This window comes from Podarcis raffonei, chromosome 5 (genome assembly GCF_027172205.1).
Source record: "Podarcis raffonei isolate rPodRaf1 chromosome 5, rPodRaf1.pri, whole genome shotgun sequence".
NCBI lineage: Eukaryota > Metazoa > Chordata > Lepidosauria > Squamata > Lacertidae > Podarcis > Podarcis raffonei.
The window spans coordinates 78,449,956-78,476,635 of NC_070606.1; the positions used below are offsets into that span (position 1 = coordinate 78,449,956).

General features: G+C 45.8%; 1 protein-coding gene across 1 annotated transcript; it reads left to right on the forward strand.

The window, feature by feature from the left end:
- The first annotated feature begins 264 nt into the window (after positions 1-264).
- Positions 265-21,748, forward strand: AADAC (arylacetamide deacetylase). The gene is made up of 5 exons (XM_053390295.1): positions 265-676; positions 13,963-14,185; positions 16,119-16,188; positions 17,531-17,702; positions 19,896-21,748. Exons 1-5 carry the CDS (start codon positions 539-541, stop codon positions 20,499-20,501), a joined length of 1,209 nt encoding a protein of 402 aa, XP_053246270.1. The 5' UTR covers positions 265-538; the 3' UTR covers positions 20,502-21,748.
- The last annotated feature ends 4,932 nt before the right edge of the window (positions 21,749-26,680 follow it).

The window sequence follows — 26,680 nt, forward strand, 5'->3', positions numbered from 1 at the left end:
GGCTTTTACCCACAGCGCCACCCGCGTCCAGAGTTAGGTGCACCTAAAATCTGATCTGCTGTAGTATTGAGTCACTGGAGCAAATGCATATCTTAGTATTTCCCTACTGAGACGAAGTCTTTAGCTTATCAGTCACTCGGAGGCTCAAAGGTCTTGCTTAGCACTGGTTATGTTGTTAGTTATTATGAGAACGCTGCATTTCCTCACTTTAATTTAAACACCAGAGCTGTGGAATCTGTAGAACCAATAAGTGCAAACTTGTCGTCCTTGCTTTGTTATTGAAACCTCGGCTCAAGCAGCACAAACAACTCCAGTAATCCTATTGTAGGTGGCTGAATGCTTCCTAGCGTGAAGTTTTGCCTTTACTCTAGAAGCCGAACCTGTTTCCTAGTGATCAAAGAAGAGCTGCTCTCTGGGTCTGTGTGAGTCATACTGTGTAACAGCAGACTAACTTTGTTGCTGTCAGCTGACTTGCCTCCTTAAAACTCACAGAGACTAGTCAATGGGAATCAGTCTTGACTGAAGTAGATAGTAAAAGATGGGAATCAAATTACTGTGCCTTCTCATTGCTACAGTTTTGACTGCCTATTACATATACAGCCCCTTACCAGAGAATGTTGAGGACCGCTGGAAGCTGATGTTCATTGGTGCTGTCTTTAGAACTTTAGACCATGTGGTAAGCTTAGACGTTTCTTTATTCCAGGCGTCTTGTGCATGTGAGATTGCTTGAATGCAAAAAGCTGTGTGTGTGTGGGGGGGGGAGCTTACTGAAAAATGTTGGGATTGTGCAAAATGAGAACTAACAGCTATTAGTTGCATTATTTGGCAGCTGGTGGGGGCATCATGAAACAGAATTCATTTGTCTCTCTTTTTTTTTGACTCTCTGGACAGAGATGTCCTATATATGAAAATGAAAACAAATAGAAGGGAAGCTTACCTGTTAGCTTTTAAAACCATTTAATAGCTTTACAAGGCTGTGTATCCTGTTTTCTCTGTTATTCTCTAGCTGCTGTAGAAATATGAGCACCTCACTTTTGAGTCAGAAGCAGTGCAAAGCTCCCTTTGATAACGGATATAATTACGCTTCACATTTCATACACACTCTTTAGTCTGCACGGCTGTTGCTATAAATAACCAGTTTTAATGCTAGAAGCAATCAATCAAGGGGAAAGCTCTTAGAATTTTCCTCGCCACTGATGTAATTTCTAATTGAAATCTGGTGTAAGGGAGAGGGGAACATCCCTGCTAATATATCTACCATGCCAGACACTGTTAATGATCTCCGAGTGAATTGTGGCTACTGCAGCAATTGAGCATAGACTGAAATTACTTTTCTTTTAGGTATCTGTTTTGCTGTACTGCATACATGCATGACTTTCACCAGCTTGCCTGCTTATGTATTTACCTATAGCATCACCCAGGAGCTGCAGGGTGGATTGCATAAAAAGAGAGATATGCATAAAATTACAGAACTCGTTACAATTATTTCCCATTTCTGGGTAGCAAGTGGTTGTGGGTTCAAGCTCCACATTGGGCAAAAAATCCCTGCATTACACGGAGTTGGAATAGATTAGCTTTATGGTCTCTTCCAATTCTGCAATTCTCAGATCCTATTAAGTTGCTGGACATTTTTGTCCCTAAGTGTAAAAATCTGTTTGCATATGCATAAAGAGGACCCAATGGGTGGTAGCCACTAAGTTTTACTTTGAATAGACCCACTGAAATTAATTGACTGACTGTAGTCATTGTCTTTCATTTCAGTGAGTCTGCTTTTAAGTAAAAGCTAAGCCGACTAGTACCCAAGAGCTGCATTTATTCACCAACTATAAGGCATGAGATACATATGGGAATCTGACCTGTTTCTGAGGCAAGGTCCCTAGGGCTTTGCCTGCTGGTTTCCAGCCAACACTGTGGTCACACCTCAGGGTTTGTGTGTTTTATTGCTGGCATGCTGCTAAAAGAGTAGCTTTCTGAGTGCTTGCTGAGGTGTGCAGAATTTAGGGGTGTGGCATCAGTTTTCATGTCACTCCCTGGGTGTTTGAATTGCCTGGTGGTGGAAAGGTCACAAAAGCGCGGCCTTAGATAGGAGGAAAATAAAGGAAAACAGAAGAGAGCAACAGGAAGAAAAGTGTCACGCAAAGCAGGGGGGGAGGGCATACAGCACATGCCTGAATCTGATTGTTGGGAGGTGTGTGGCAAGGCAAACAGGTGCAGTATGACTAACATGGGAGAGGTAGGTAGGGCTGCCAAATTCTGCATGGAACTAGAGAGTTCCTGCATTACAGGGAGCATATTGGTATGTGATTTCCCCATCACTTTGATGGAAGAAGCAGCATGGGCTAGAATTCTCCATTCCACATGAGAGCCATTTCTGGTAATAAAAAAAAAAAAGCATGAACAGAAGATGATGCCTTTCCAATAGGGCCCAAAACTTATATTATTTTACCCTGGGAGAGCTTTGATGAGTTCAGCTTCTCCTAACAGAGCCATTGTGGTGTAGTGGTTAAGAGTGGCAGTCTCATAATCTGGGGAACCGGGTTCGCATCTCTGCTCCTCCACATGCAGCTGCTGGGTGACCTTGGGCCAGTCACACTTCTCTGAAGTCTCTCAGCCCCACTCACCTCACAGAGTGCTTGTTGTGGGGAGGAAGGGCAAGGAGAATGTTAGCCACTTTGAGACTCCTTAAAGGGAGTGAAAGGCGGGATATCAAATCCAAACTCTTCTTCTTCTTCTATCACGGCTCTGCATCCTAAAAGGCTTTATCTATGTGGTGCCTGTTAAATTATGGCTTCATGGCAATGTTGTTTAGATCACAGGTCCTAGTCTGACACTTTAACCACTGCCCCATTGATTGTCTAGCGCTAATAGCAAACTCTGTTCTCCAAAATGGCACCATCTGCGCAGAAGTGGGGAGGTACCAGCAGGCTGAGCAGGGGGAGCCCTGACATACGAAAAAATCTCTAAAGGGTCGGGAATTCCTTCCCTTCCAAAAGAGCCACTTTGATCAAGGCTAAGCAGACTTCATGGCCATTGATTGCTGGGAGTAGGGAAGGGAAAACTAGGGGGAACAGAATGAGGTACTGCATTTTTCGCTCTATAGGATGCACTTTTTCCCCTTCAAAAATGAAGGGGAAATGTGTGTGCGTCCTATGGAGCGAAGAAGCCATAGCCCCGCGAGCCTCTCCCAGCTGAAGAGGTGACGCGCGGCTATGGCAGCAGCCCCTCCGCTGCGCGCCTTTCCGCTTCTCCCCGACCTGCTCTTTGGGGCTGGTGGTGGGCTTCCCCCCGCCAGCCCCAAAGAGCAGGTCGAAAGGAACCTGAAGCCTGGAGAGCGAGAGGGGTCAGTGCGCACTGACCCCTCTCGCTCTCCAGGCTTCCAAGGTAGCTGCCTGAAGGCGACTGGACGCACCTTAAACGGCACCTTGTTTTAGAGGGGGAAAACCAAAGGGGGGAAATTCTCCCCGTCTCTGCGCAACGTCTCCTGCCGCTTCGCTGAAGGGGCGCTGGGCAGAGAGGGGGAGAATTTTTTTTCTTGTTTCCCCCCCTCTAAAACAAGGTGTGTCCTATTGTCCAGTGAATCCTATAGAGCGAAAAATACAGTATCCTGCAAGGGGGAATGGCAGGCTGGCTGGCTTCATGAACAGGAGTGCTCCACACTGCAACATTGCATTGCAAGTCCCAATGTGGTGTAGTGGTTAAGAGCGGTAGACTTGTAATCTGGTGAACCAGGTTCGCATCTCCGCTCCTCCACATGCAGCTGCTGGGTGACCTTGGGCCAGTCACACTTCTTTGAAGTCTCTCAGCCTCACTCACCTCACAAGAGTGGGGGAGGAAGGGAAAGGAGAATGTTAGCTGCTTTGAGACTCCTTCGGGTAGTGATAAAGCGGGATATCAAATCCAAACTCTTCTTCTTCTCTTCTTCTGGTAACAGCCTTAAGAGAAAACACAACTTGTGTTTTCTTTGCTCATAGCAAACCCCTCCAACAAGTGCTGAGTTGCCATATCTTTTTTGTTGACGTTGCTCGTCTGCCTGTAATAGCAGCCTAACTGTCAGATATTAAGCTTTCTCCCTTCACTTCTCATTTTCTCTTCCGGGCTTCTTTTTAAAGCCACAGGAGGAAGGTGAGAAAAACAAAATAGACAGACGCTCGTAAGAAATCTGAAGCACTAAACCTTGTCCCAGTTATATTTTATATATGTAGATAGTGATCTACATACAACGTGAGATTTCTTGTCCTGCTTGTTCTTCTGGTATCATGTGTGTGGGACAACACAATATAAATGGATTGAAAGCTTGATCCTGGATAAACTTTAGTTGTTATACTGCAGGGTTTTCCTGGCAATGTGTGGCTATGGCTCAGAGGTAGAGCATGCCAAAGGTCTCTGGCTTAACCCCTGGCATCTCCAGGTAGGGCAGGGGGAAATCCTGTGGAGCCACTGCCAGTTAGTGTCTGCAGTATTGAGCTAGAGTGACCTATTCTCTGACTTGGTATAAGGCAGTTTCTTATGCTCCTATGCCAGATGCCTTGAGCTTCACCCATGCCTTCTTCTGTAGATGGTAAATGTATGGAGAGGGAGAGAGGTGAACTGTGCCACGGGTCCACCCCCACAAATCATGCACTACTAACCTTGCCCCCTTGATACCTGCATGTTCAGTGCAATGTCTGCAAAAGGGTGCCCATGAACAGCTGGATGTATGTAAAGGTAAAGGTAAAGGTAAAGGGACCCCTGACCATTAGGTCCAGTCATGACCGACTCTGGGGTTGCGGTGCTCATCTCGCTTTATTGGCCGAGGGAGCCGGCGTACAGCTTCCGGGTCATGTGGCCAGCATGACTAAGCCGCTTCTGGCGAACCAGAGCAACGCATGGAAACACCGTTTACCTTCCCGCCAGAGCGGTACCTATTTATCTACTTGCACTTTGACGTGCTTTTGAACTGCTAGGTTGGCAGGAGCAGGGACCGAGCAATGGGAGCTCACCCCATCGCGGGGATTTGAACCGGTGACCTTCTGATCGGCAAGCCCTAGGTTCTGTGGTTTAACCCACAGAGCCACCCACATCCCAAGATGTATGTAGGCACCCTATATATCAGGATTTCTGATCACACAGGGGTCGTTGTTGTGATTCAGCTGCTCATATGTGAATGTGCCTTTGCACATAATATTCTTAATACTATTTTGGTGCTAGGCAAAAACATTCCTCTTAACCCAGGCGTTTGGAGAAGTGAAGAATCTATGGCCTTCGAAATGTTTATTGGGCTGTGGGTGGGTGGAGGGTTATTGTGTTGGTTTTTGTGTGTGTTATGTATTTGGTGCTTTTGTACTGTAAACCGTCCTGAGATTGCAGATGAAGGGCAGTATATAAATAAATATTAATACAATATTTATTAATGAAAGTATTTAATCACCACCATCAACACCTAGAATAAAAGAAACCTGCATATGTACAGTACCATTAGCGGGAGAAATCAGTGCATGGGTGCAAGCCCCCCCCCCCATTTTAGGAATTAGGCTGAAGGGAAGCAGACTGCCCAGGGCCTTGGCCAGGAAATTGTACTTGGAGAAAATGCACCCTCACATAATGTGCATTATCAAAGCCCAGTTCCAACCCCTAAATTATATTTTAAACTGAGAGCTCGACTGCCAACCTTAAAGGATCATGGGGCACATTGGATGTATGTGTAGCTATTTCTCTATCCACAGTGCCTTGATTTCGTCAAAATGTGCCCTACTGTCTACACTAGGCTATGAATTTGAATGACAACCAAAACAGTGTAGGTGGCTGTGTGTCCAACTTTCCAGAGGTCAAGCCCTCTGTTTGACGGAGGAGTGCGGTCCCAGTTGGTCAGAAGGAGAGCAGTGGGGAAGCACCTTGAAGTTGTCCATCAGTTGCTGGACAGCCACTAATCTGGCACACAGGTCACTTAACCACAGTCTTCCCCACTATGGTGAGATAAATTATGGAAAATGTATAAATTTATAAATTAGTACTTGTGCAAATAAATTAGCATATGCAAATGTTATGTAGACCCTTGTCCCCTTTTCGGTTTTGTGCAAATCTAATGCAGTACAGAAAGAACACCAGAAGCAGATAGGAACATAGGAAGCTTCCATATACCAAGTCAGATTACTGATCCCATGTAGCTTGGTATGGCTTCTCAGATTAGCAGGGGCTCTCCCAGGATTTCAGGTAGGACTCCTTCCCTGTTCTACCTGGAGATGCTGGGATTTGAACCTCAGCCTTGGAAGGACCACAGTGCAGTGGCAGAGCACCTGCCTTACAAGCAAAAGGTCTCAAGCATCTGCAGGTATGACTGGGAATGTACCCTAACTGAAGCTCTGGAGAGCCACTGAGCTAGATGGACCAAGGAGTCTGATTCAGTATAAAGCAACCTTCTATGTTCTATGACAGTTTGCATGCAGTTCCTCCCCAACACTGCATTATTTTCACAAGAATGTTTCATGCACCATGTCTAACACCAAGGATCATGCATTCTGGGCAGCATAATGTGCTGACATCAGGAAGTGTTACCAGAGAGGGGGTGGGTCTAACCATATATCTAACCATGGATTCTGGACTCAAATGATTTCTGGTCATTTTGTCCAAATCCTGGGTTGCAAAACAGCTCTTTGTGCAACCTTAAACAACATTCTAATTTTAGATGATGATTCTTCAGAATAAATGAGATTGGTTCATCCATGCACATTTCATCTGCTTAGCAGCAGATAGTTCTGGAAGATACGTTTAACACCACAAATGCTGCAGTAAAGTGAATTCAGGAATCATTCCTATGTTGAAATAGCATCTATATCAGCTATGCAGTTTCCTTCGGATACTATAACCGAGATTTACCGTATTTTTTGCACCATAACACTCACTTTTTTCCTCCTAGAAAGTAAGGGGAAATGTCTGTGCGTGTTATGGAGGGAATGCCTACGGGTGGCATGCCTACGGATTTTCCTCCTCTAAAAACTACGTGCGTGTTATGGTCGGGTGCGTGTTATAGAGCGAAAATACGGTACATGCTGCCTGCCATGGCATACTGTGGTCATGGAATGTATTGCTTCCTCTGTAAGGGGAAAAAGCAAAATAAGGAGAGGACATTTGAGCAGACAAAGGACCAGAAGAGAAAGGATTAAACAGCCTCTCCCTCTCCCTGTTCTTTTTCACAGATGCAACCTGCCCTAGGCCGCTCTAGGTTTAAAAGAAAGAGAAGGATTAAGAAAACTCTTCTTAATCCTGTCATTTCAGCCAAAGTTTACTAAAGAATTAAGAGGCTTTTAATGAACTTCAACAGCCCTTTTCTGGTGTCACCCTTTCGTGCAACTGATATTATTTCAGAGGGAGCACAGGGCTGCATCCTCTGGCCCCAGCAGCTCCCCACCCCATTCACAAACACAGGTGTGGGGTGGGAATGTCTGAAGAGATGAACCTGCTCTACACAGGTAGACTGTGATGTAGAACCCCTTGCCGACCTAGCAGTTCGAAAGCATGCCAGTGCAAGTAGATAAATAGGCACCACTGCAGTGGGAAGGTAAACAGCATTTCCGTGCGCTCTGGTTTCCATCACAGTGTTCCGTTGCGCCGGAAACGGTTTAGTCATGCTGGCCATACGACCTGGAAAGCTGTTTGTGGACAAATGGTGGCTCCCTTGGCCCGAAGTGAGATGAGCGCCACAACCCCATAGTCGCCTTTGACTGGACTTAACCGTCCAGGGGTCCTTTACCTTTTTTACCTTTTACCTAGAACCTGGCATGATCAGGGTTTCAGAGCCTGAGTCACAGTGTTCCCCCTCTTCAGTGTAGATGGTGGAGGGGCAGAGACCACAGGGGCTTGTTGCTGGCTAAACCCTGAATAACGCTAAATTTTTGTTTGAATATATACTGGAACAAACATTTTGTATTAGTTTGTTCCATGATACAGAGTTATGGTATTATGTTACTGAGCTATCGGCAGGTTTTAAGGAGTCTCTGAATCCCACTTCCTTATTGTTGCAATTTTGTGACACATTAGTAGTAGTAGTAATGATTTTATTTGTTGTATTCCAAACAGCATGTAGTCGCATGACTTGGGGTGGCTATGACTAGGTGGAGAGGGTGGTGGTGGTGATGGTGGTGTTGTTTTACAAAGGCAGCCCTTAGTACAGTGGTGCCTCAGGTTAAGTACTTAATTCGTTCTGGAGGTCCGTTCTTAACCTGAAACTGTTCTTAACCTGAGGTACCACTTTAGCTAATGGGGCCTCCCGCTGCCGCCACGCGATTTCTGTTCTCATCCTGAAGCACAGTTCTTAACTCGAGGTACTATTTCTGGGTTAGCGGAGTCTGTAACCTGAAGCGTCTGTAACCTGAAGCATATGTAACCTGAGGTACCACTGTATACCGCTCCAGAAAACTTAAGAGGAGCATGGAGTCTGTAGATAACTGTATTCTGATCTGTGCTTTAGTTTGGGAACATGCACAGATACGATCCACGCAGCGCCGCTGCTTGGCTCCACTGTCTGTCTCCTTAACAGTTATTGCCTCCTGCTGTTGCTTGTTTATGCTGCTATGACTTCCTCCTCACATCTGGCCTCTCATGCAGACTGTGAATTAAGGATGCCAGTGATTGATTACCTGCCTGGAGGTCAGCATTTCCAGGTGGGCTGCCTTCACTTCCTGTAAAAGGAAACAAGAATAGGCTGCTGACATTTATCAACCTGCATGTGGTTTGGAGTAGTCCAGCTGTCGCTGGGTGGGGGCCATTGTTTGTTGTGGGTTTCAGGATCAGGTAATGATGGTATAATGAAGTCATAAGAGTGTGGCCTTTAGCAAAACTTGAAATGTAAAATATAAAACTTAGCAAGAAACCTAAAGTTGTTGACACGGGCCTCGTTTGCACTGTACATTTAAAGCTCTCTTGTACCACTTTAAGACATGCCCCCCCCCCCGCTGAATCCTGGTAACTGTAGTATTTAAAGCGTGGGATTGATTGGTAAATCACTCTGGGCCCCGAGGCTTACACACCAAAATTATTTGAGAAGAACAAATACTTAGCCATCAAGGATTGCATATAATCACTGGAAACAATCCAGCATCATTAGGCAACCAATAGCAATACAGTGGTATCTCCGGTTACATACGCTTCAGGTTGCATACGCTTCAGGTTATAGACTCCACTATCCCAGAAATAGTGCTTCAGGTTAAGAACTTTGCTTCAGGATAAGAACAGAAATCGTGCTCCGGCGGCACGGCAGCACTAAAGTGGTGCTTCAGGTTAAGAACAGTTTCAGGTTAAGAACAGACCTCTGGAACGAATTAAGTACTTAACCCGAGGTACCACTGTAAATCATTGCCAGATGTGAGTGAAGTGAGTGAGTGGACTAATTAATGTAATGAAAAGGCTGTGTCACTGCTTGATGGTATCACATATGCAAATATATTTTGTTACAAAAGACTTGTGATGCAAATGGTTTGGGAGTGTTAATCCTCTCTTTCCCTCGAGGAGATGTATGTAAATAAAAGACTTATGGTGCAATCCTATATGCGCCAATCCAGAAATAAGCCCTGTTGAATTCAGTGTTCACCTAGGCAATTGCAGCCACAGCCTTTTTTCTACTAGGGCCACATTCGCACGATATATTTAAAGTGCTATGGTACCGCTTTAAACAGTCATAGCTTTCCTTACCCACAATTCTGGGAAATGAGGTTTGTTAAGGGTGTTGTGAGTTGTTAGGAGACCCCAGTTCACCACACGGAGTTAGAATTCTCAGGGTGGCTTAACAATCAATCCTTCTTCCCAGGGAATTCTGGGAATTGTGGCTCTGTGAGGGGAATTTGCGTTTTCAAATGTTCCACTGAACCAGTAGTGCCTGCGCATGACCAAAGTTGGAACTGAATAGGGGCGCTAACCCAAACTGGTTCTCAAGAACTATCAACGCTGACTGGCTTTTCTTTTATTTTTTGACATTTTGTTTACATGAGGCATTTGCGTGGACAGGCGGAGTCCCCAGATCCCACGCGGTCCCCCCGTCATGTGGAATAACGACTCAAGACAACATGCTATGGGATTAAATTGGCCACAACTTTATTAAATTTCAAATGTGGGTAGACCTTGGCTCAGGCATTGGGCGTTCTCCCTCCCCAGTCCCCAGCCGGGGACCTAGGGAGCATCAGGGTTATCCAGTGTGTGTGTGGGGGATGGACCGGCTCTGGAGAACATATGTTCAAGCAGAGATAGCCGCCCCCGTAATGCCGCCGCTGCAGGGGAGAGCAATGACGACCTTTCGGCGTACGGTCAAAGCCTCCCTTCAGAAAACCCCTTTAACGGGGAACCCTGGTATCGCCGCCGCAAAAAGGAAGATGGACAAAAGGATTCCGCCCAAGGCCTGATACCGCCAAAGTTGTGACGTTTTGCTACGGGAAAGGCGAAACCTGCCAATGCAGGGAAATTCCTTTCCGGCCCTTTAACAGCGACCTTAACGTAGCAGCGCCTGCATACCTGTGAAGAAAAGTTAACCTGCAAAACCTATGAAGAAAAGTTAACCTGCAAAATAAGACATTAACTGAGGGTGGGTAGGGTGGGAGAAGCTCTGGAGCCTAGTGAGGATTCCCAGGTAAGATCCTCCCTCTATTGTGTGGGCAGGTAATCCCTCCCCTACCTGGCCTGGTCTCCTTGGCAACGCTTCCCCCAGGTGGGATTGGACAACTGACTGAGGTAGGCGGAGACCTCCAGGTATCCCACCTGAGGGAAGGCAAAGCCAAGCCTATGCTGTTGGAGCCGCTCCAGATCTAGGGGCTGCACGTGTCCACGCAAAGGGCGCCCCCCGTTTTAAGAGGGGAGTGGTCATTGTACAAATCAAGTTATGCAGCAGAACACAGGACTATGGGAAGAGAGGGGTTCAGAGGTGTGCAAAACCTCTGGCTGATTGTTTGGACAATCCTTTACATGCCCATATCTGTATCTGAAATAAAAATCTGTTGGTTTATAGATCTTAAGAGCCTTAACTGGAATATCCAGCTCAAGCCGGCTGAGCTGCATAACTGATTGGTGAGGGTGCGGTCATCTCTTTCAGAAGAATACAATTAGTGCATTTTCTGCAGTATGTGTGCGAAGGGGCAGTTTAGTCTTTATGTGTGCTGTAGAAACAGATTGTAAAAGAGCCAGTTTTCGTGTTCCTCAAGTATTTCCCCTCTTGCGCAGCGTTATATTGCCTTCTGTGGGTGTTGATATCTTCGTTTCTTTCTGTTTGTTTTCTGTGAATTGTATTCTGTTCATAATTTCTCCTTGACCCAAATCCAAGGACAGCACCAGACTTCACTGAGGCCTTGTTATGATGCCACAAATGGCTTCCAACTTGTGCAACACACTCGCCTCAACACACAACGCTGCGGCACTCTTCCCCCACCCCCCGCTGCTGCCATGATAGTAGCAGCTACTTCACTTGCCACACTGCTTGCTGTGTCTCTGGGAAGTGTTTGGGAACTGGGCAAGTAGCATGTCACTTTTGAATGGCAGCCAAATTTTACTCCCCTCCATAGAGGCCTCCATAGAGGCCATGGGACGCGGGTGGCACTGTGGGTAAAACCTCAGTGCCTAGGACTTGCCGATCGCATGGTCGGCAGTTTGAATCCCCGTGACAGGGTGAGCTCCCCTCGCTCGGTCCCAGCTCCTGCCCACCTAGCAGTTCGAAAGCACCCCCAAGTGCAAGTAGATAAATAGGGACCGCTTTATAGCGGGAAGGTAACGGCGTTTCCGTGCGCTGTGCTGGTGCTGGCTCGCCAGAGCAGCTTCGTCACACTGGCCACGTGACCCGGAAGTGTCTTCAGACAGCGCTGGCTCCCGGCCTCTTAAGCGAGATGAGCACGCAACCCCAGAGTCGGACACGACTGGCCCGTACGGGCAGGGGTACCTTTACCTTTACCTTTATAGAGCCCACCTGCCATTTTAATTGATTCAATACACTATGCCATGAACCACAGATCTGTGAAATTTCATAGGTCTATGGCAAGGGTCAGCAAACCTTTTCAGCAAGGGGTCGGTCCACTGTCCCTCAGACCTTGTAGACTATATTTTGAAGAAAAAATATGAACAAATTCCTATGCCCCACAAATAACCCAGAGATGCATTTTAAATAAAAGGACACATTCTACTCATGTAAAAACACGGTGATTCCCGGACCGTCTGCGGGCTGGATTTAGAAGGCGATTGGGCCGGATCCAGCCCCTGGGCCTTAGTTTGCCTACCCATGGTCTATGGAGAGAGTAAATGAAACTGGAAACCATGCTTGGCTCCCATACAATAATGGCATCACCATCCAGACAGCACTTAAATGGTTTTTCATGGGTTCTGTCCAGAAGTTAATTGCTTTTGTTTTTGTATGCACATTACTTTCCATCACATATAAAAGCAGCTTCAGATTCTAAAAAAAGCATGTCCAAACCCACCCAGATTCTCTAGTTTGGGAGATTCAAAAGGGGGGGGGAAGCCTTTAAAATAATAAGCTATCACACTGAATGTCTCAATGGTTAATCTGGACAATTTCTGGTCTTATGTGGTCATGTAGACCCATGAAAATTAATAACCATGTCACGCACATTTGTTTGCATGGGTCTACTCTTGAGTATGACTATCATTGCATACAACCACTGATTTTGGCACTGGCAGGGCTGTTGGAGCTAAGCTGAATTTGGAATCTCTCCTGAGGAGCTGGAAACATAAATACAGCACACACAGAAAAGAGAAACACTCTAACAAAGGCTAGAAGCACATCTAATTTATTTCTCTCCAAGAGCATGACAGTTTGCATGAACCACTTGATGACCCGTAACTGTGTTTTGTTCTTTTCTTTACCTCCCCCTGTCTCCGCTAGGAAGTAAAAATAGTTAAATTTCAGGTGGAGAGTGTGAGATTTATTGTGGGAATGTGGCTGTGAGGAAAGTGTTTGTCCCCCTCTCCAGCATTTAGCTATCATGAGAGCTAACCAAAATCTGTGTTCACAGTAGTGTGAGCAAGAGAGTACGTGGGATGGCATCTCACACACCTTGGCGTGTCCTCACTGCAAGTGCAATGTTATAGGCAATTCCATCTGACCTAGACAAGCAATATTTCACCTTAGCAGAACAACCCCACTTACACACACACACACACACAAACACAATATTTTTTGCAGTTTGGAAAGTGACAGGGAAATGCATTGAAACTACTGAATGCAAGATGAATGCATACAGTGGTACCTCAGGTAAAGTACTTAATTCATTCCGGAGGCCCGTTCTTAACCTGAAACTGTTCTTAACCTGAAGCACCACTTTAGCTAATGGGGCCTCCAGCTGCCGCCGAGCTGCTGGAGCAAAGTTCTTAACCTGAGGTACTATTTCTGGGTTAGCGGAGTCTGTAACCTGAAGCGTATGCAACCTGAAGTGTATGTAACCCGAGGTACCACTGTACTATCATATAGCCATCCTGTAAACAACTAAGAACAGTTATGTAAAGACCAGCCTTAGTCCAACCATTGCATGACCTTTGTGCAAGGAAATTAAGATAAATACTGAATAAACAGGTCAGCTGGTGGAGTTTTGAGTTTTGCATTTGGCTGGAAGAAAGAAGGAAAGGAGTGGTGGGGGGAGTTGCAAGTGGATATTGCTTGCTTTGGGGAAACTGCTGTTGCTTTGTAGATGAACACAATATACTAGGGTGCCTAGTCCCCCCTTTATGTTGAACATGCATATCTAGAAACAGATATCACAAAGTCTCCAGTGTTCTTTCTAATGCAAAATGCCACTTCTGCTTTGCAATCCCTGGAACTTCTTAATACTCCAGGATGTGCATACCATTCCAAATGATTAACGATGATGTTAATATGCATGCCCAACTTTTAGGCTATTTTTGATATGAAGGAGAAAGGGAAGAGGCACTAATGAATGTAGTCTTTTATGTGGCTTGAGAGTTGCATAATATATTGGCATTAATGTACCTCTTGTTTTCCAGGGTTCAGTTGCCAACAAGCTGGGTCTCGCGCACCACATGGATGTTCTGATGAGCCTCACAAGTTTTGAACATACACCGCCAACATCGGATGAAAAGGTCACTGTGACTGACACAGAATTTAATGGTGTCCCAGTCCGTTTGTATATCCCCAAAGGGCAGCCCGATTCCTTGAAAAGGGCTATGATTTATATTCACGGGGGTGGATGGTGTCTAGGATCGGCAGGTAAGCATGTGCGCTTGTTTCTGCTAATGTGGGTCTTGAAAGTTGAAATGTCTTTGGGACGGGTGTCATGATACAACATAGCATGGTGGCTGCTACTTGACAATGTGCTTCCGGCGAGCATCTCCTCTGCTCCAATGTATTCCACCATCTAATTCTCTGCAAGTCTGAGAGAAGCAACTAACTTGTAGATTGTATCTAGCAGGTAAACCACATGAACTTTTTGGAACGCGATGAAACAACTGAAATAATCTGATTGCATCCATTGGTTATGCAAGCAGAAGGCAACTGTCAGGCTTCTGGGAATCCAGTCCTTCCTCCCCATGGCAGGCTGCCAGTAACCAACAGACAAGAAGCTCTTACCAGTGTATTTTATTCAATGTTCACAGAGAGAGGCTTAGAATGTCGCCTCTCGGGATAATGGCGTTGTTCCAAGTAATCTCCTCCCCTCCCTTCTCTCTCAGTTGTCTACGGCACACTTACGGGGGCTGCTTAAGGCCATTTGGCTTTTAGCTTTCTGCTCTACCACTTTCACTGCTCGCCGGGTTCTGGGAAAGGGGGCGCATCTGGAATGCTTTCTAGTGATAATGTGTCAGTCAGCTGTTCCGGCTCTGCTTCTCACCCGTCCTCTTCTCCCATTATCTCCCAGCTTTGCCCCTCTTTTGTCTCAGAGCCATGACCTTCTGCAAATCCCTGTTGTAAATCTATGCCATGGGTAGGCAAACTAAGGCCCGGGGGCCCAATTGCCTTCTAAATCCAGCCTGTGGATTGTCCGGGAATTAGCATGTTTTGATATGAGTAGAATGTGTCCTTTTATTTAAAATGCATCTCTGGGTTATTTGTGGGTCCTGCCTGGTGTTTTTACATGAGTAGAATGTGTGCTTTTCTTTAAAACGCATCTCTGGGTTCTTTATGGGGCATAGGAATTCGTTTATATATATATATTTTTCAAAATATAGTCTGACCCCCCCACAAGGTCTGAGGGACAGTGGACCGGCCCCCTACTGAAAAGGTTTGCTGACCCCTGATCAATACTGTCTTCCTCTTCTCTGGGAGGTGCTGGAGCAGGGGGGGGGGCTCTCCACCATTCCCCCTAACCCTGACAGCAGCTGGACAAATGTATGGAGGATATACCAGTTGCGTGAAGCCACAGGAAGGGAGTGTGTGGTCTTGTGCTCAGGTCCTGCGAGTCGGCTTCCCCTGTCATCTGCCCAGCCACTGTGAGAACAGGTTGCTGGACTAGGTGGGCCATTGGCCTGATTTAGCAACCAATTTTTCCCCTCCTCCTCCTCCTTCCTCTAGCAACCTCTTATAATGTGCTAGATCAAACCATATCCAGGGGTTCAGCCCCTGAAGTCTGGGAGCAGTGTCATTCAGGGCTTCAGTGGGGATGGGGAGAGAATCACCCATACTGGGCAGATGGACCCTGCAGCAGCAGAGTGTATGTGGGGCCTAGTATTGCATTTTTAGTACATCGTTAGCTTTGATATTCTGGTTAGTCTGCTGCATATTTTGGTTTAACTCTTGCTCCCTCCCCCCCAAAAAAAATTCAAATCTAATTTGTATAAATGAATGGCTTGCTAGTTTGTAAGTTATTCTTTATGAAAAACAAAATAAAATACTCAGAGTGCAAATGATGTCTCTTAGGGAATATAAAGCTGCAAAGGACATATTATATCCAATGTGTGAGATATGAAAACTAAGATCCCATCTAGGACACCTTCTTGGACTGCAGCCAAGTCACTTGTGAATGGTTTGTTGAGTTCCTGTCTTTAGATAAAGCGGTGTGCACAGGAGTTTATTCCATTGCCAAGTGCTGAATTGCAGGGATTCACAGAAAGTGCAGAAAAAGCTACTGCCAAATGAAACAGGGAACTGTGTGTCTATTTGTTTCAGAAGAGCAATAAAATATTCTTTATTACTTACTTTGTTGCAGCCATGCAACCCTATGACCTCCTGTCGAGACGGACTTCAGGAACACTAAATGCTGTCGTCGTATCAGTCGAGTAAGGAATGGTGCTTCAGAGTGTTTATTGTGAATAACACCTGATCCTTTGCAAATAGAAAACTAATCTTAATTGCTGTAATCTAACCCGTGCACTGAGCATACTAAAGCCCACTGATTATTTATTTAATAAGCATTATATGCTGCTTGATGGTTAAAACCCCAGGCAACTTCAAAGCAGTTTACAGTGAGCTTCAGCACAATGCAACCTGGGTTTGGACTTTGTAGCATGCAGGGAACGAAGTCCTACAGTTAAAGGTAATTGCATATCAATCACATAATATGGGAGTAATGCATAGCCACCAGTCCCATCGACACGAATGAAGTGAGTTTCCCAGCATGCAGCAGTCAAGAGAGGAGGGAAGAAGGACATAGCTTCGCTAACTTTTCTCAGCTGGAGGCAGAGGATTGTTGGCATCTATCTGTCTGAAGAGGCAATGAAAGAATGTGCCATCAGGGGTCAATCCAAACCATTGGAGAGTTACAGCGCCTGCTGTGACTATAGAGACCGATAAGGGAGAGACATGTTTTATTGCAGCTGGGACAGATGAAGGTATCCAGTTTCACTGGTGCAGATGCACCATGGTGTAATGGATGGACGGAGTGTGGTAATGGGTGGATGGTTGCAGTGTGGGCTAGCTCTCAATTAAAAATTGAAAAATGGAGATCTTCAGGGCTTTCCCAAAGCCCTGCAGGTCCAAAGGAAGGGAATTCTGAAGTGGGGGAACCAATGCAGAGAAGGCCTTCTAAACTAGGGTTAGGCAATGTAGTCCACTCCATTATGTTGTTGGACTCTAGCTTTAGGGAAGCTTTTAATGTTTAATAGGTTATTGTATTTTAGTGTTTTGTTGGAAGCCGCCCAGAGTGGCTGGGGAAACCCAGCCAGATGGGCGGGGTATAAATAATAATAATAATAATAATAATAATAATAATAATAATAATAATAATAATTGTTGTTGTTGTTGTTATTCCATCAGCCCCCAACAGCATGGCCAACAGCCAGGGGTGATAGGAGTTGGATGTTATGTGTGAACCATGCCATACAGCAAAATGTGGGACTCTTCAAGGTCAAGTTGAAACCCAGTGTTTATATCTGCCAGATCAGGTCTTAAACTGCATTGAGTTTGTAAAATATTTGTAATTCAGTGAGAGAGAAAGGGGGAGTTAGTTTGCCTGGGGTGTAATCAGTGGTACAAGTTTGCAACTGACTGCTCCAAACTGTATGTTGAAGCAAGTCAATTTAATTGAATGGGGGGAGGGAAAGACACCTAGCATCCATGTCACAAATTAGATTTGCTTTCCTTTCAAAACCAATTCTTCTTTTTGAAAACTCTCTCACAAAGGTACAGGCTGGCACCGAAACACCACTTCCCAGCTCAGTTTGAAGATGTGTACACAGTGGCGAAGTACTTCCTGCAGAGCAGTGTCCTTGAGCAATACAACGTAGACGCAAGCAGAGTGTGCGTTTCAGGAGACAGCGCAGGAGGGAACTTAGCGGCAGCAGTGGCACAGCAGGTGAGTCATAATGTATTGGAAAGTCAGGCATTCAAAAGGAGTTGCTTTCGTCTTTGTTATGCATCTGAACCCTTGCTCTCTGAAGCCATCCTGTAACCTGCTACCTTGGGGAAACAACCAGGGCTGACACCATCATCTGGTACCCTTAGGTAACTGGGATCCTCCAGCGGGAGCTTATCCTAGGCACCCCACACTTGGTGACTGGATATGGGAAGCCACCTTTCTAAATTTCCCATGGTGCCCTGGAGCAACATGACACCAGATGCTCTGGGGCAGGGGTGTAGGAACTTCATCACAGGCAACCTTTTGGCAGCGCATGGTGTGCAGGGTCAAAGACAAAGATGGACCAAGCAATGGCTGCAACTCTTTGTTTAGCATGCTAAACCAGGGCCAGGGCCTTTTCAGTGATGGCTCCGACCTGTCCCATGAGACTAGGGCCCTTCGGGGTTTAACCTCCTTTTGTCGGGCCTGTAAGACAGAGCTATTCCACCTGGCTTTTAATTTGAATTCAGCCTGATCTTTTATTCCCCTTCCCTTCTCTTCCCTCCCCCTCCTCTTGACTTTTATGAAGATTACCCGCTCTGAGACCCCACAGCTAATTCTCCCCTGGCCTTGTCGCTGGCCCAAGTAGGACTAATTCAGCCAGCTAGCCCTGGTGATCATCTAATGTTTATTAGATGGATTTCCCCTAAATTTATTTCTGAACTTTGACTTTTATTGTTATTCATGTTTTTATACTGTATTTTATGCTGCTTTTACAATTAAGTGTTTTAAATTTGTTGTTAGCCGACCTGAGCCAGGTTTTTGAACCAGGAAGGGTGGGGTATAAATTATTATTATTATTATTATTATTATTATTATTATTATTATTATTATTATTATGATGTGTTGAGGCTCCATGCCAGATTTGAGGGGAAGCTGGGCAAGGTTTCCTCAGGGTCCTGCAGTGCTTCCCAAGTATCAATCCCACCCCCAGCATGCCACCCCTCACCGGCATCCATGATGGTCCATCCTACAGCAAACCTTTACTGTGTGACCTAGTTCTCCTAGTAAGCCTTTGTGGCAGTTCCTTGCTGAAATCAAACGCTGGGAAAGTGCCCATCTCGAACTAAGTGGGTATCCTAAAATGCCTTCAGGATCCAGGTGCAGTTTGCTGAGATTTTTCAGCAGATGATCAGAGGGATATTCTGGCAGACAACTTGACATGGAGAAGGTTCCCTGAGTAAAGAAAAAGAACGTTGAAACACCGCCTTGTCGCCAATGATAATTGTATTTTGTTGGCTATGCATAAATAGTACCTCACTATGCCAGATTCTGCAGAATTTCGTTCAAGAGAGGTTAAAAAAACTCCCCAGGAGACATGGTTTTGTATAAATCATTTCAAAATGTGATCTCACTACTAAAATTGAGTCAACCCTCTGTGGAGTTTATAGGGCAGCTGATTGTGTAGATTTGGATATATGAAGTGTCTGGAGCTCTGATAATATTTATCAGGTCGATCAGCTTTGATCATTGTTGAAAAGGTGGAGCTGAGCTTCTCAACAAAAATGTGTGTGTGTGTATCCCTATTTATGCCTAGCAGTACAGCACATGTAAATTGGTTTACTTACTAAGTAAGGCTTAAATCCTAAACACATTTACTAGGGAGCGAATGCTATCGAATACTATAATTTCATTCTGAGCAGGAATGTTTAGGATTATGCTGAAAATCACATTGAACCTGGGCTTCTGACTTCTGTCTTTTAGGGTTAGGCATACAACAGCCTTCCGCAATCTGGTTCTGTCTGTACATTTTGAACTGCAACTTCCTTCTGCCCAATCCACCATCTGGAATGATGGGAGTTTTAATCCAGCATAATCTGGAGGGCACCAGGATGGGGAAGACTGATGTAGGGTTAGGGTGTATCTTGAGCTTCTATTAGCAACTTCCACAGATATAGATGAGAGCTTGGTAAATACGAATTACTTAAAAAAGAATATTAAACACTTCAGATGATATCAGCATGTGTAATTTTCAATAAAAGAGGCAGGCAGTCTGCAAGCCTATACTGTGTGTGTGTGTGTGTGTGTGTGTGTGAATATCTCCTTTTCCTTGCATTGTAAAATGTTTTCTGGTAAGGTGGTCCATCTGACATGGAGCCAGGAGGGATTCTTGTGTAATAAATAACATCTCCCCCCCCTTAACTGTTACAGGTTCTACGTGATCCTGGTGTCAAAATTAAATTCAAGATCCAGGTTTTAATTTACCCTGCTCTTCAGACGATTGATCTGGACTTGCCGTCTTATCGAGACAATGCAAACATGCTAATTCTGCCTAAATCATTAATGGTGAGATTCTGGAGCGAATACTTTACAACTGACATGTCTCTAAACAAGGCGATGGAGGCCAACCAACATGTTCCTGCAGAGCTAAGCCATTTGTTTAAATTTGCAAACTGGAGTCACTGGCTACCTGAAAGGTATAAGAAGGGTCACGTTTATACCAAGCCAGTCTATGGCAATTCCGAGCTTGGACAAAAATACCCAGGATTTCTGGATCCAAGAGCAGCGCCACTGCTGGTCGATGAAAGCAAACTGCGTGGCTTACCCCTCACATATGTCATCACATGCCAGTATGATGTCTTGAGGGATGATGGACTCATGTATGTCTCACGACTTAGGGAGGCAGGAGTTAATGTAATACATCAACATGAGAATACTGTCCATGGGGCTGCGATGTTTAGTACAGGCCCATTAATCTTAACTGTGGGAGAGAAGATGGCAAATGATTACATTGAGTGGTTGAATAAGAACTTATAAACGAAGCCGCATCTATGGAATGCCTTTGGCTCTGATCAATTTGACTTGGGTTTTATACAGGAGGAAATGATCGTTTCTCTGAGTAATTTTGATATTGTACTTTGGTGGTGGTTTGGTAATTGTTATAGAATCCTTTCTTTGAACAAGACCGAGATGGTTGTTTGGGGTTTCTTTTGTTGTATCTGTCAAATTATGCTTAATTTAAAATAAAACATTGGAACAAAATTAATGGTGCTTTCCAGGTGTGAAATTGTTGTTTTGGACCTATATGTTGTTCTGGCTTGCTTTTGTGAGGACTCGTGTGATTCTACCTGGCTCTGCAAAGTGACCTTTTGGCCAATGGCTCATAGTACCCTCAAGTATTTGTCTCGAGTTGAGATAAGACTTTGGATGAATAGCAGGTTTATTACTTGACTTAAAGGTAAGGATTTTGATCAATAGCTTGAAGGGTTTGGACCAAGTTCTACAGCTGAGATCACCTGACAGTTTCATATGAGCACATTATATCTCTTCTTCTGGTAGACAATACCTTTCCAAGTTTTTGTCTGCTCAACAGAGTTCATGGGGTTCAGATGTAAACAGCTGGGATGATCTGACTTGCTGTAAAAGCAGCCTTGGGTTAAGAATGTGTGGACCTGTTATTTTCAATTTATCTCAGTTGCTCATTTTTCCAAACTTCCATTTGCCACATTTCCAACTCAATTTGCATTTTTAAAAACGGTCCGCAAAAAAATGCACTACCATTTTGGTACACTTTTCTCCTAATATACAGTTTCTATGGAATTTTACCTGCTTTACACATTTTTGAAAGCCTGTTCCCAAATACAATGCATTGTTGCATGCCATTTTCACGAATATATGCCTACTCCTCTAATATATACATTTCCACATATATTTTTTGTTGACTAACTGCATCACAACATTCAGAGAAGTGTGCATTTAGAAAAATACATGTGTTTTGGTTCATGTTTTGCATAGTTCAGAATCTTGTTAAAATGAAAATCAAACAAATTTCTCCCCTATCCATGCCTGGATTGTCATGTTTTAAATGATCAGATCTTATCTCATCTAGCAATTCTCTCTCTTTTCCCCTACTGAGGGAAACAGAGATGTTTATCTTTTAAAACTATTGAGTACTGCAATGTCAAACAGAGCTGTCAAATTCTTACAGAATCACTATATGTTATTTTCTTGACTCGTTTACTTGGTGTCCCTTACACAATAAACAAAATGTATATTGACTTAAATTGTTTGCTTCAGTGTATTGTGGGTGTTTATCACTCTGAACATTGAGATAATGGAACTGCGCTATACATTCATTTACTGTTGTGCAAATTAATGGTATTGTAGCACTCACTAAGAAAATGATTCTAATATCCTGGAAAAACACTATGTCACTTCACATTGATCAATAGGTGATGTGGGGCTTGGGACACTGGCTTTGTATGAGAGTTCTGTGAAAAAGAATGATTCAGTTTTCAAAGTTCTATGATCACAAGGAAGAGTTAAATTTGTAACGGGAATGGGGACAAGAAGCAAAGTTGGTTAGAAGGTGTCTTGTGATTGGTTATATGTTTGTTCTGTGTTCATCAGTAAGGACTGTCGAGTTGTGGCTTTCTTTTTTTCTAATTTTTCCAATCTTAAATTCTGTTCTCCACTTTTTTTGCAACAGTTTTTGATTATTATTACTTTAATCTTACAAATATCCATCATCATTTGAGTGCAATTTTCTCCTAATAAACACATTTTTGTGTGCCACTGTCAGGGAACTGCCATCTGAGACTAAGGAGGTGAAAGGGCTCATGGAGGGTGAGAGAGACCATTCAGCGGAGGAGGGGACCAGCAGGGGGAGAAGTGGAGTTCCAAGGGAAAGTGAGTCGGAGGGAGGGCTCAGAGACACTTCAAGCGGGAGCAGCGGGGAGATTTCAGGACCTCCTGTAGGGACACCCACTCCTCGGCGGAAACTGTCACGCCGAGAGTCCAGAAGACGCGTTTCCGTTAAGGAGCTTTTATGCTGGAAGAAGTTCCGTAAACGCCCACTGTCCGATTCAACGAGCGATTGATGGAGTCATGTTTAAGGAGCTACATCACAGACAGAGGTTTGGGGACTTAGCCAAACTCTGAGGGATTAGGATTTTACGCACAAGCAGCTCATCATCCCATCACAGCAATCGGACAGTCCCTGAAAGCAGCTTGTGCAGAGAGGCATCATGAGTAACCCAGCCGGAGCCGGAGGAGCAGCAGGAGCTGGAGAGGGTCCAAGCCTGGAAGAAAGGTACAGAGTGTTGGAACTCCAGCTAGCAATGCAAACGGCGAGGCTAGAAGAAAGGAGGGCGCAGGATGCAGAAAAGGCAAAAGGCGCTACACTAGCAAGAAAGATGCCAGGAATGGTGCAGAAGTTTGGGGGGGACCCCAGGAACTACCAAGCCTTTAGGACAGAGATGCAGTATGCTCTTGAACTGCAGTTTAATGACTTTCCCGACGAGGCATCGAGAGTGGCGTTTGTGATTGGCCATCTCGAAGGAGGGGCGAGAGATTGGGTCAGACCCCTGATGGCAGGGAATAGTGACATGCTGAAGGACGCGAGGAAGTTTTTTCGCGCCATGGATTTGATGTTTTCCAGCGAGATTGAACAGGGGCTGGTGCGCAGACAATTGATGGCGTGCAAACAGGGGAGCCGATCGGTTCGTGAGTACTGGACTGAGTTTACAATGTTGATACATAGATTGGGGTGGGACCTTTCGGCGGAACCCATTCAAATGCTCTTTGAAGAGGGGCTTTCTTCGGCGGTGAAAGATGAACTTTCCCGGGCGCCCAGGGCGGAGTCTATGGATCAGCTGACCAAATCAGCGCTGACCATTGGAGCACGCCAGGAGGCAAGAGCCTTGGAGAAGCGGGAGGGGAAAGGAGAGCGTTGGAGGGATTTCCGCATTCCAGAGATTCCAGAACCAAGTTTCCCGCCAGGAGAGCCGATGGAAGTTGGAACGGCGCGCGCGCGCAGTTTCAAATCCCAGTGAAGGGAGGAAGAAGGAGGGAAAGAGCGCCAAGAAATGTTATCTCTGCCAGCAGCCAGGTCACTTTGCCAGAGTCTGCCCGCAAAGAAAGGAATGGCAAGGGATGGCTGGAGCTGTTGGGGGGAAGGAGGAGGAAGTCCAGGAGCCAGTAAAAGCCAACGCCTGTCTGCCTCTGTCAGGGCACTGCAGACAGGCCAAGGAGCAGTAAAAGTGCCCACTCCGGAACCTCCAAGACCAGCCCTAGTAATAGAGGTGTTGCTAGAGCTGGCAAACGGATACCCACTAAAGACTAAGGCGCTGCTGGACTCAGGCAGCTCCTGTAATTTTATGAGCAAGGAGTTTGCAGCTGAACACCAGATACAGACACTCCCTTTAAGCAACCCCCTGCAGGTCACCACGATCGATGGGAGGGAGCTGCTGGGAGGAGAAGTCAGCCTACAAACCGTCCCAATGGTTATGAGGGTGGCCAGGCACACTGAGAGGATAGCGTTCAATGTAGCCACCCTGGGAGGGGCTCCAGTCATTTTGGGAATGAGCTGGCTAGCGTTGCATGACCCGCTAGTGGGCTGGCATCAGAGAGTGGTCTCCTTTGGGTCAGCACATTGTCTGGAACACTGCAGAGAGGGAAAGGTGCCAGAAGGGGCAAAAGCCTCTCTAGCAGGGACGGAAGTGGCGGACAAAGGGAAGGTGCCCAAACAATACGCTGACCTGAGCAAGGTCTTCAGTGAAAGGGAAGCAGATAAATTACCACCGCACAGAGACTTTGACTGCCAAATTAATCTGGTCCCTGGGGCCCAGCTCCCCGTGGGCAAGCTGTACGCCATGTCAGACAGGGAAATGCAGGAGTTAAGGGAGTTTATTGATAAAAACCTGAAGAGGGGCTTCATCAGAGAGTCCAGAGCGGTGGGGGGGAGCCCAGTGTTTTTTGTGGACAAAAAAAACACGGATAAACCGAGATTGGTCGTGGACTACCGGGCCCTAAATGCCGTGTCAGAACCAGTGACTTTCCCCATGCCCAGGATTGATGACATTTTGACCAGGGTGAGGAAGGGAAAGATATTCACGAAACTGGACCTGAGAGGAGCATACAACCTGATACGAATAAAGAAGGGGGATGAATGGAAAACCACCATGTTCACCCCTTTGGGGGCATTTGAATATCTCGTTATGCCATTCGGATTACAATCAGGCTCCGCCTGTTTTCAATCGCTCATGAACCACGTACTGGGACCTTTGCTCTACAAGAATTGCGTGGCCTTCCTCGATGACGTGCTGATATATTCAGAGAATGAGGAGCAGCATGTAAAGGATGTCAGGGAAGTGCTGAGCCAGCTGCAAGCAAACCAGTTGTGGGTGAAATTGGAGAAGTGTCAGTTCCACACCAAGGAGGTGGAATTCCTGGGGTACCGCTTATCAGACAAGGGATTAGCCATGGATCCAGGGAAGGTCCAGGCGGTGCTGGAATGGAAGACACCGAAAACGAAAAAAGATGTGCAAAGGTTCTTAGGGTTTGGGAACTTTTACCGTAAATTCATCAAGAACTTTGCCCACTTAACGGCTCCCATCACGGACTGTCTAAGCAGCAAGAAGAAATTCGTTTGGACGGCGGAGGCGGAGCATGCTTTTGAGGAATTGAAAAGGGCATTCGCTTCGGAAGAACAGCTCCTGCATGTGGATTTACAAAAACCTATGAGAGTGGAAACTGATGCCTCAGACCGGGCGGTGGGGGCGGTGCTGCTTCAGCCAGGGAGCAATAAGTCGGAATGGAGACCGTGTGCCTTCTTTTCGCGTAAGCTGAACAAATCCGAGAGGAACTACACAGTATATGACCGAGAACTACTCGCCATTCACGAAGCGTTCCGGAGATGGAGACACTTACTAATTGGCGCACAACATAAGGTGCAAGTGTGTACGGACCACAAGAATTTGGAGTATTGGAGAACGGCACGGGTGCTCAACCAACGACAAGTGAGATGGGCCCAGGAGTTCTCCAGATTCCATTTTGAAATTTGCTATGTGCCAGGTCCAGAAAACATCAGAGCGGACGCTCTCTCTCGCAAACCTGAATATTTGGAGGGGGAGGGAGCGCCGGAAGAGAGACATATTATCCCAGAGGACCACTGGGTGTGTGGTGCAGCCTGGGTGGGGCAAAGAGAACTGGTAGAGGGAACGGTAAATGATGAGTACGCCCAGGACAAGCTCAGAGGTCTAAGGAGAGAGGGAGAAGACCCTGGGGGTTTTGAAGAAAGAAACGGGGCATTGTATTACAGAGGGGCGCTATATATACCCGAAGGGGAATTGAGGGGGAGAGTACTCAAACAGCTGCACGACAATCCCACAGCGGGGCATTTTGGGCAACACAAGACCATGTGGTTGGTGACCAGGGAGTTTTCGTGGCCCAAGGTGAGGGAGGATGTACGGGAGTATGTGAGAAGGTGTGACCAATGCCAGAGAGCCAAAGGAGAAAGGCGGGCACCAGCGGGGTTATTAGAACCGTTACCCACACCAGAACGACCGTGGGAGGCGGTGTCGATAGATTTTATGACTGATCTGCCCAAATCCCAGGGGAAAACCGCCATACTAGTCGTAGTAGACCTGTTAACTAAGATGGGTCACTTTGTAGCTTGCTCACATGCAGTCACGGCGGAAGAAACAGCGAAATTGTTTGTAGAACATATTTTCAGACTGCATGGCGCCCCCTTGAGGGTGGTTTCCGACAGAGGGAAACAGTTCACGTCCAGATTCTGGAGGAAACTTATGAGCTTATTGCACGTAGAGGTCAACTTTTCGACTGCCAGGCACCCTGAGACCAATGGGCAGGCGGAGAGAGCAAACGGTATTCTCCAACAATACCTGAGGTGTTATGTCAATGACAGAGAGAACGATTGGGTCGAAAAGTTGGCACTAGCGGAATTTGCTTACAATAATGCTGAGAATGTGTCCACCGGGATGAGCCCCTTTTTGGCTAATTATGGGTGCCACCCCAGGGCGTTTCCAGGGGAAGGAGGGGAAAGATGGAGTGTTCCGGCCGCGGAACTTTTTGTAGAAGAAATGGAAGCGATCCATCGTCAACTCCAACTCAACTTAGAAAGGGCCAAGGAAGAATATAAGAGGCAGGCAGACAAGAGCAGAAGGGAAGGTGAAACAATTAGGGTGGGGAGTCGG

What these genes read in the sequence shown, in the direction of transcription:
- AADAC (XM_053390295.1), top strand. Translation starts at nt 539, where the DNA reads ATGGGAATCAAATTACTGTGCCTTCTCATTGCTACAGTTTTGACTGCC. An exon ending in ATGGTGTCTAGGATCGGCAG is followed by an intron (nt 14,186 to 16,118) that starts GTAAGCATGTGC and finishes ACTTTGTTGCAG; the next exon opens with CCATGCAACCCTATGACCTC. An exon ending in CGGCAGCAGTGGCACAGCAG is followed by an intron (nt 17,703 to 19,895) that starts GTGAGTCATAAT and finishes TAACTGTTACAG; the next exon opens with GTTCTACGTGATCCTGGTGT.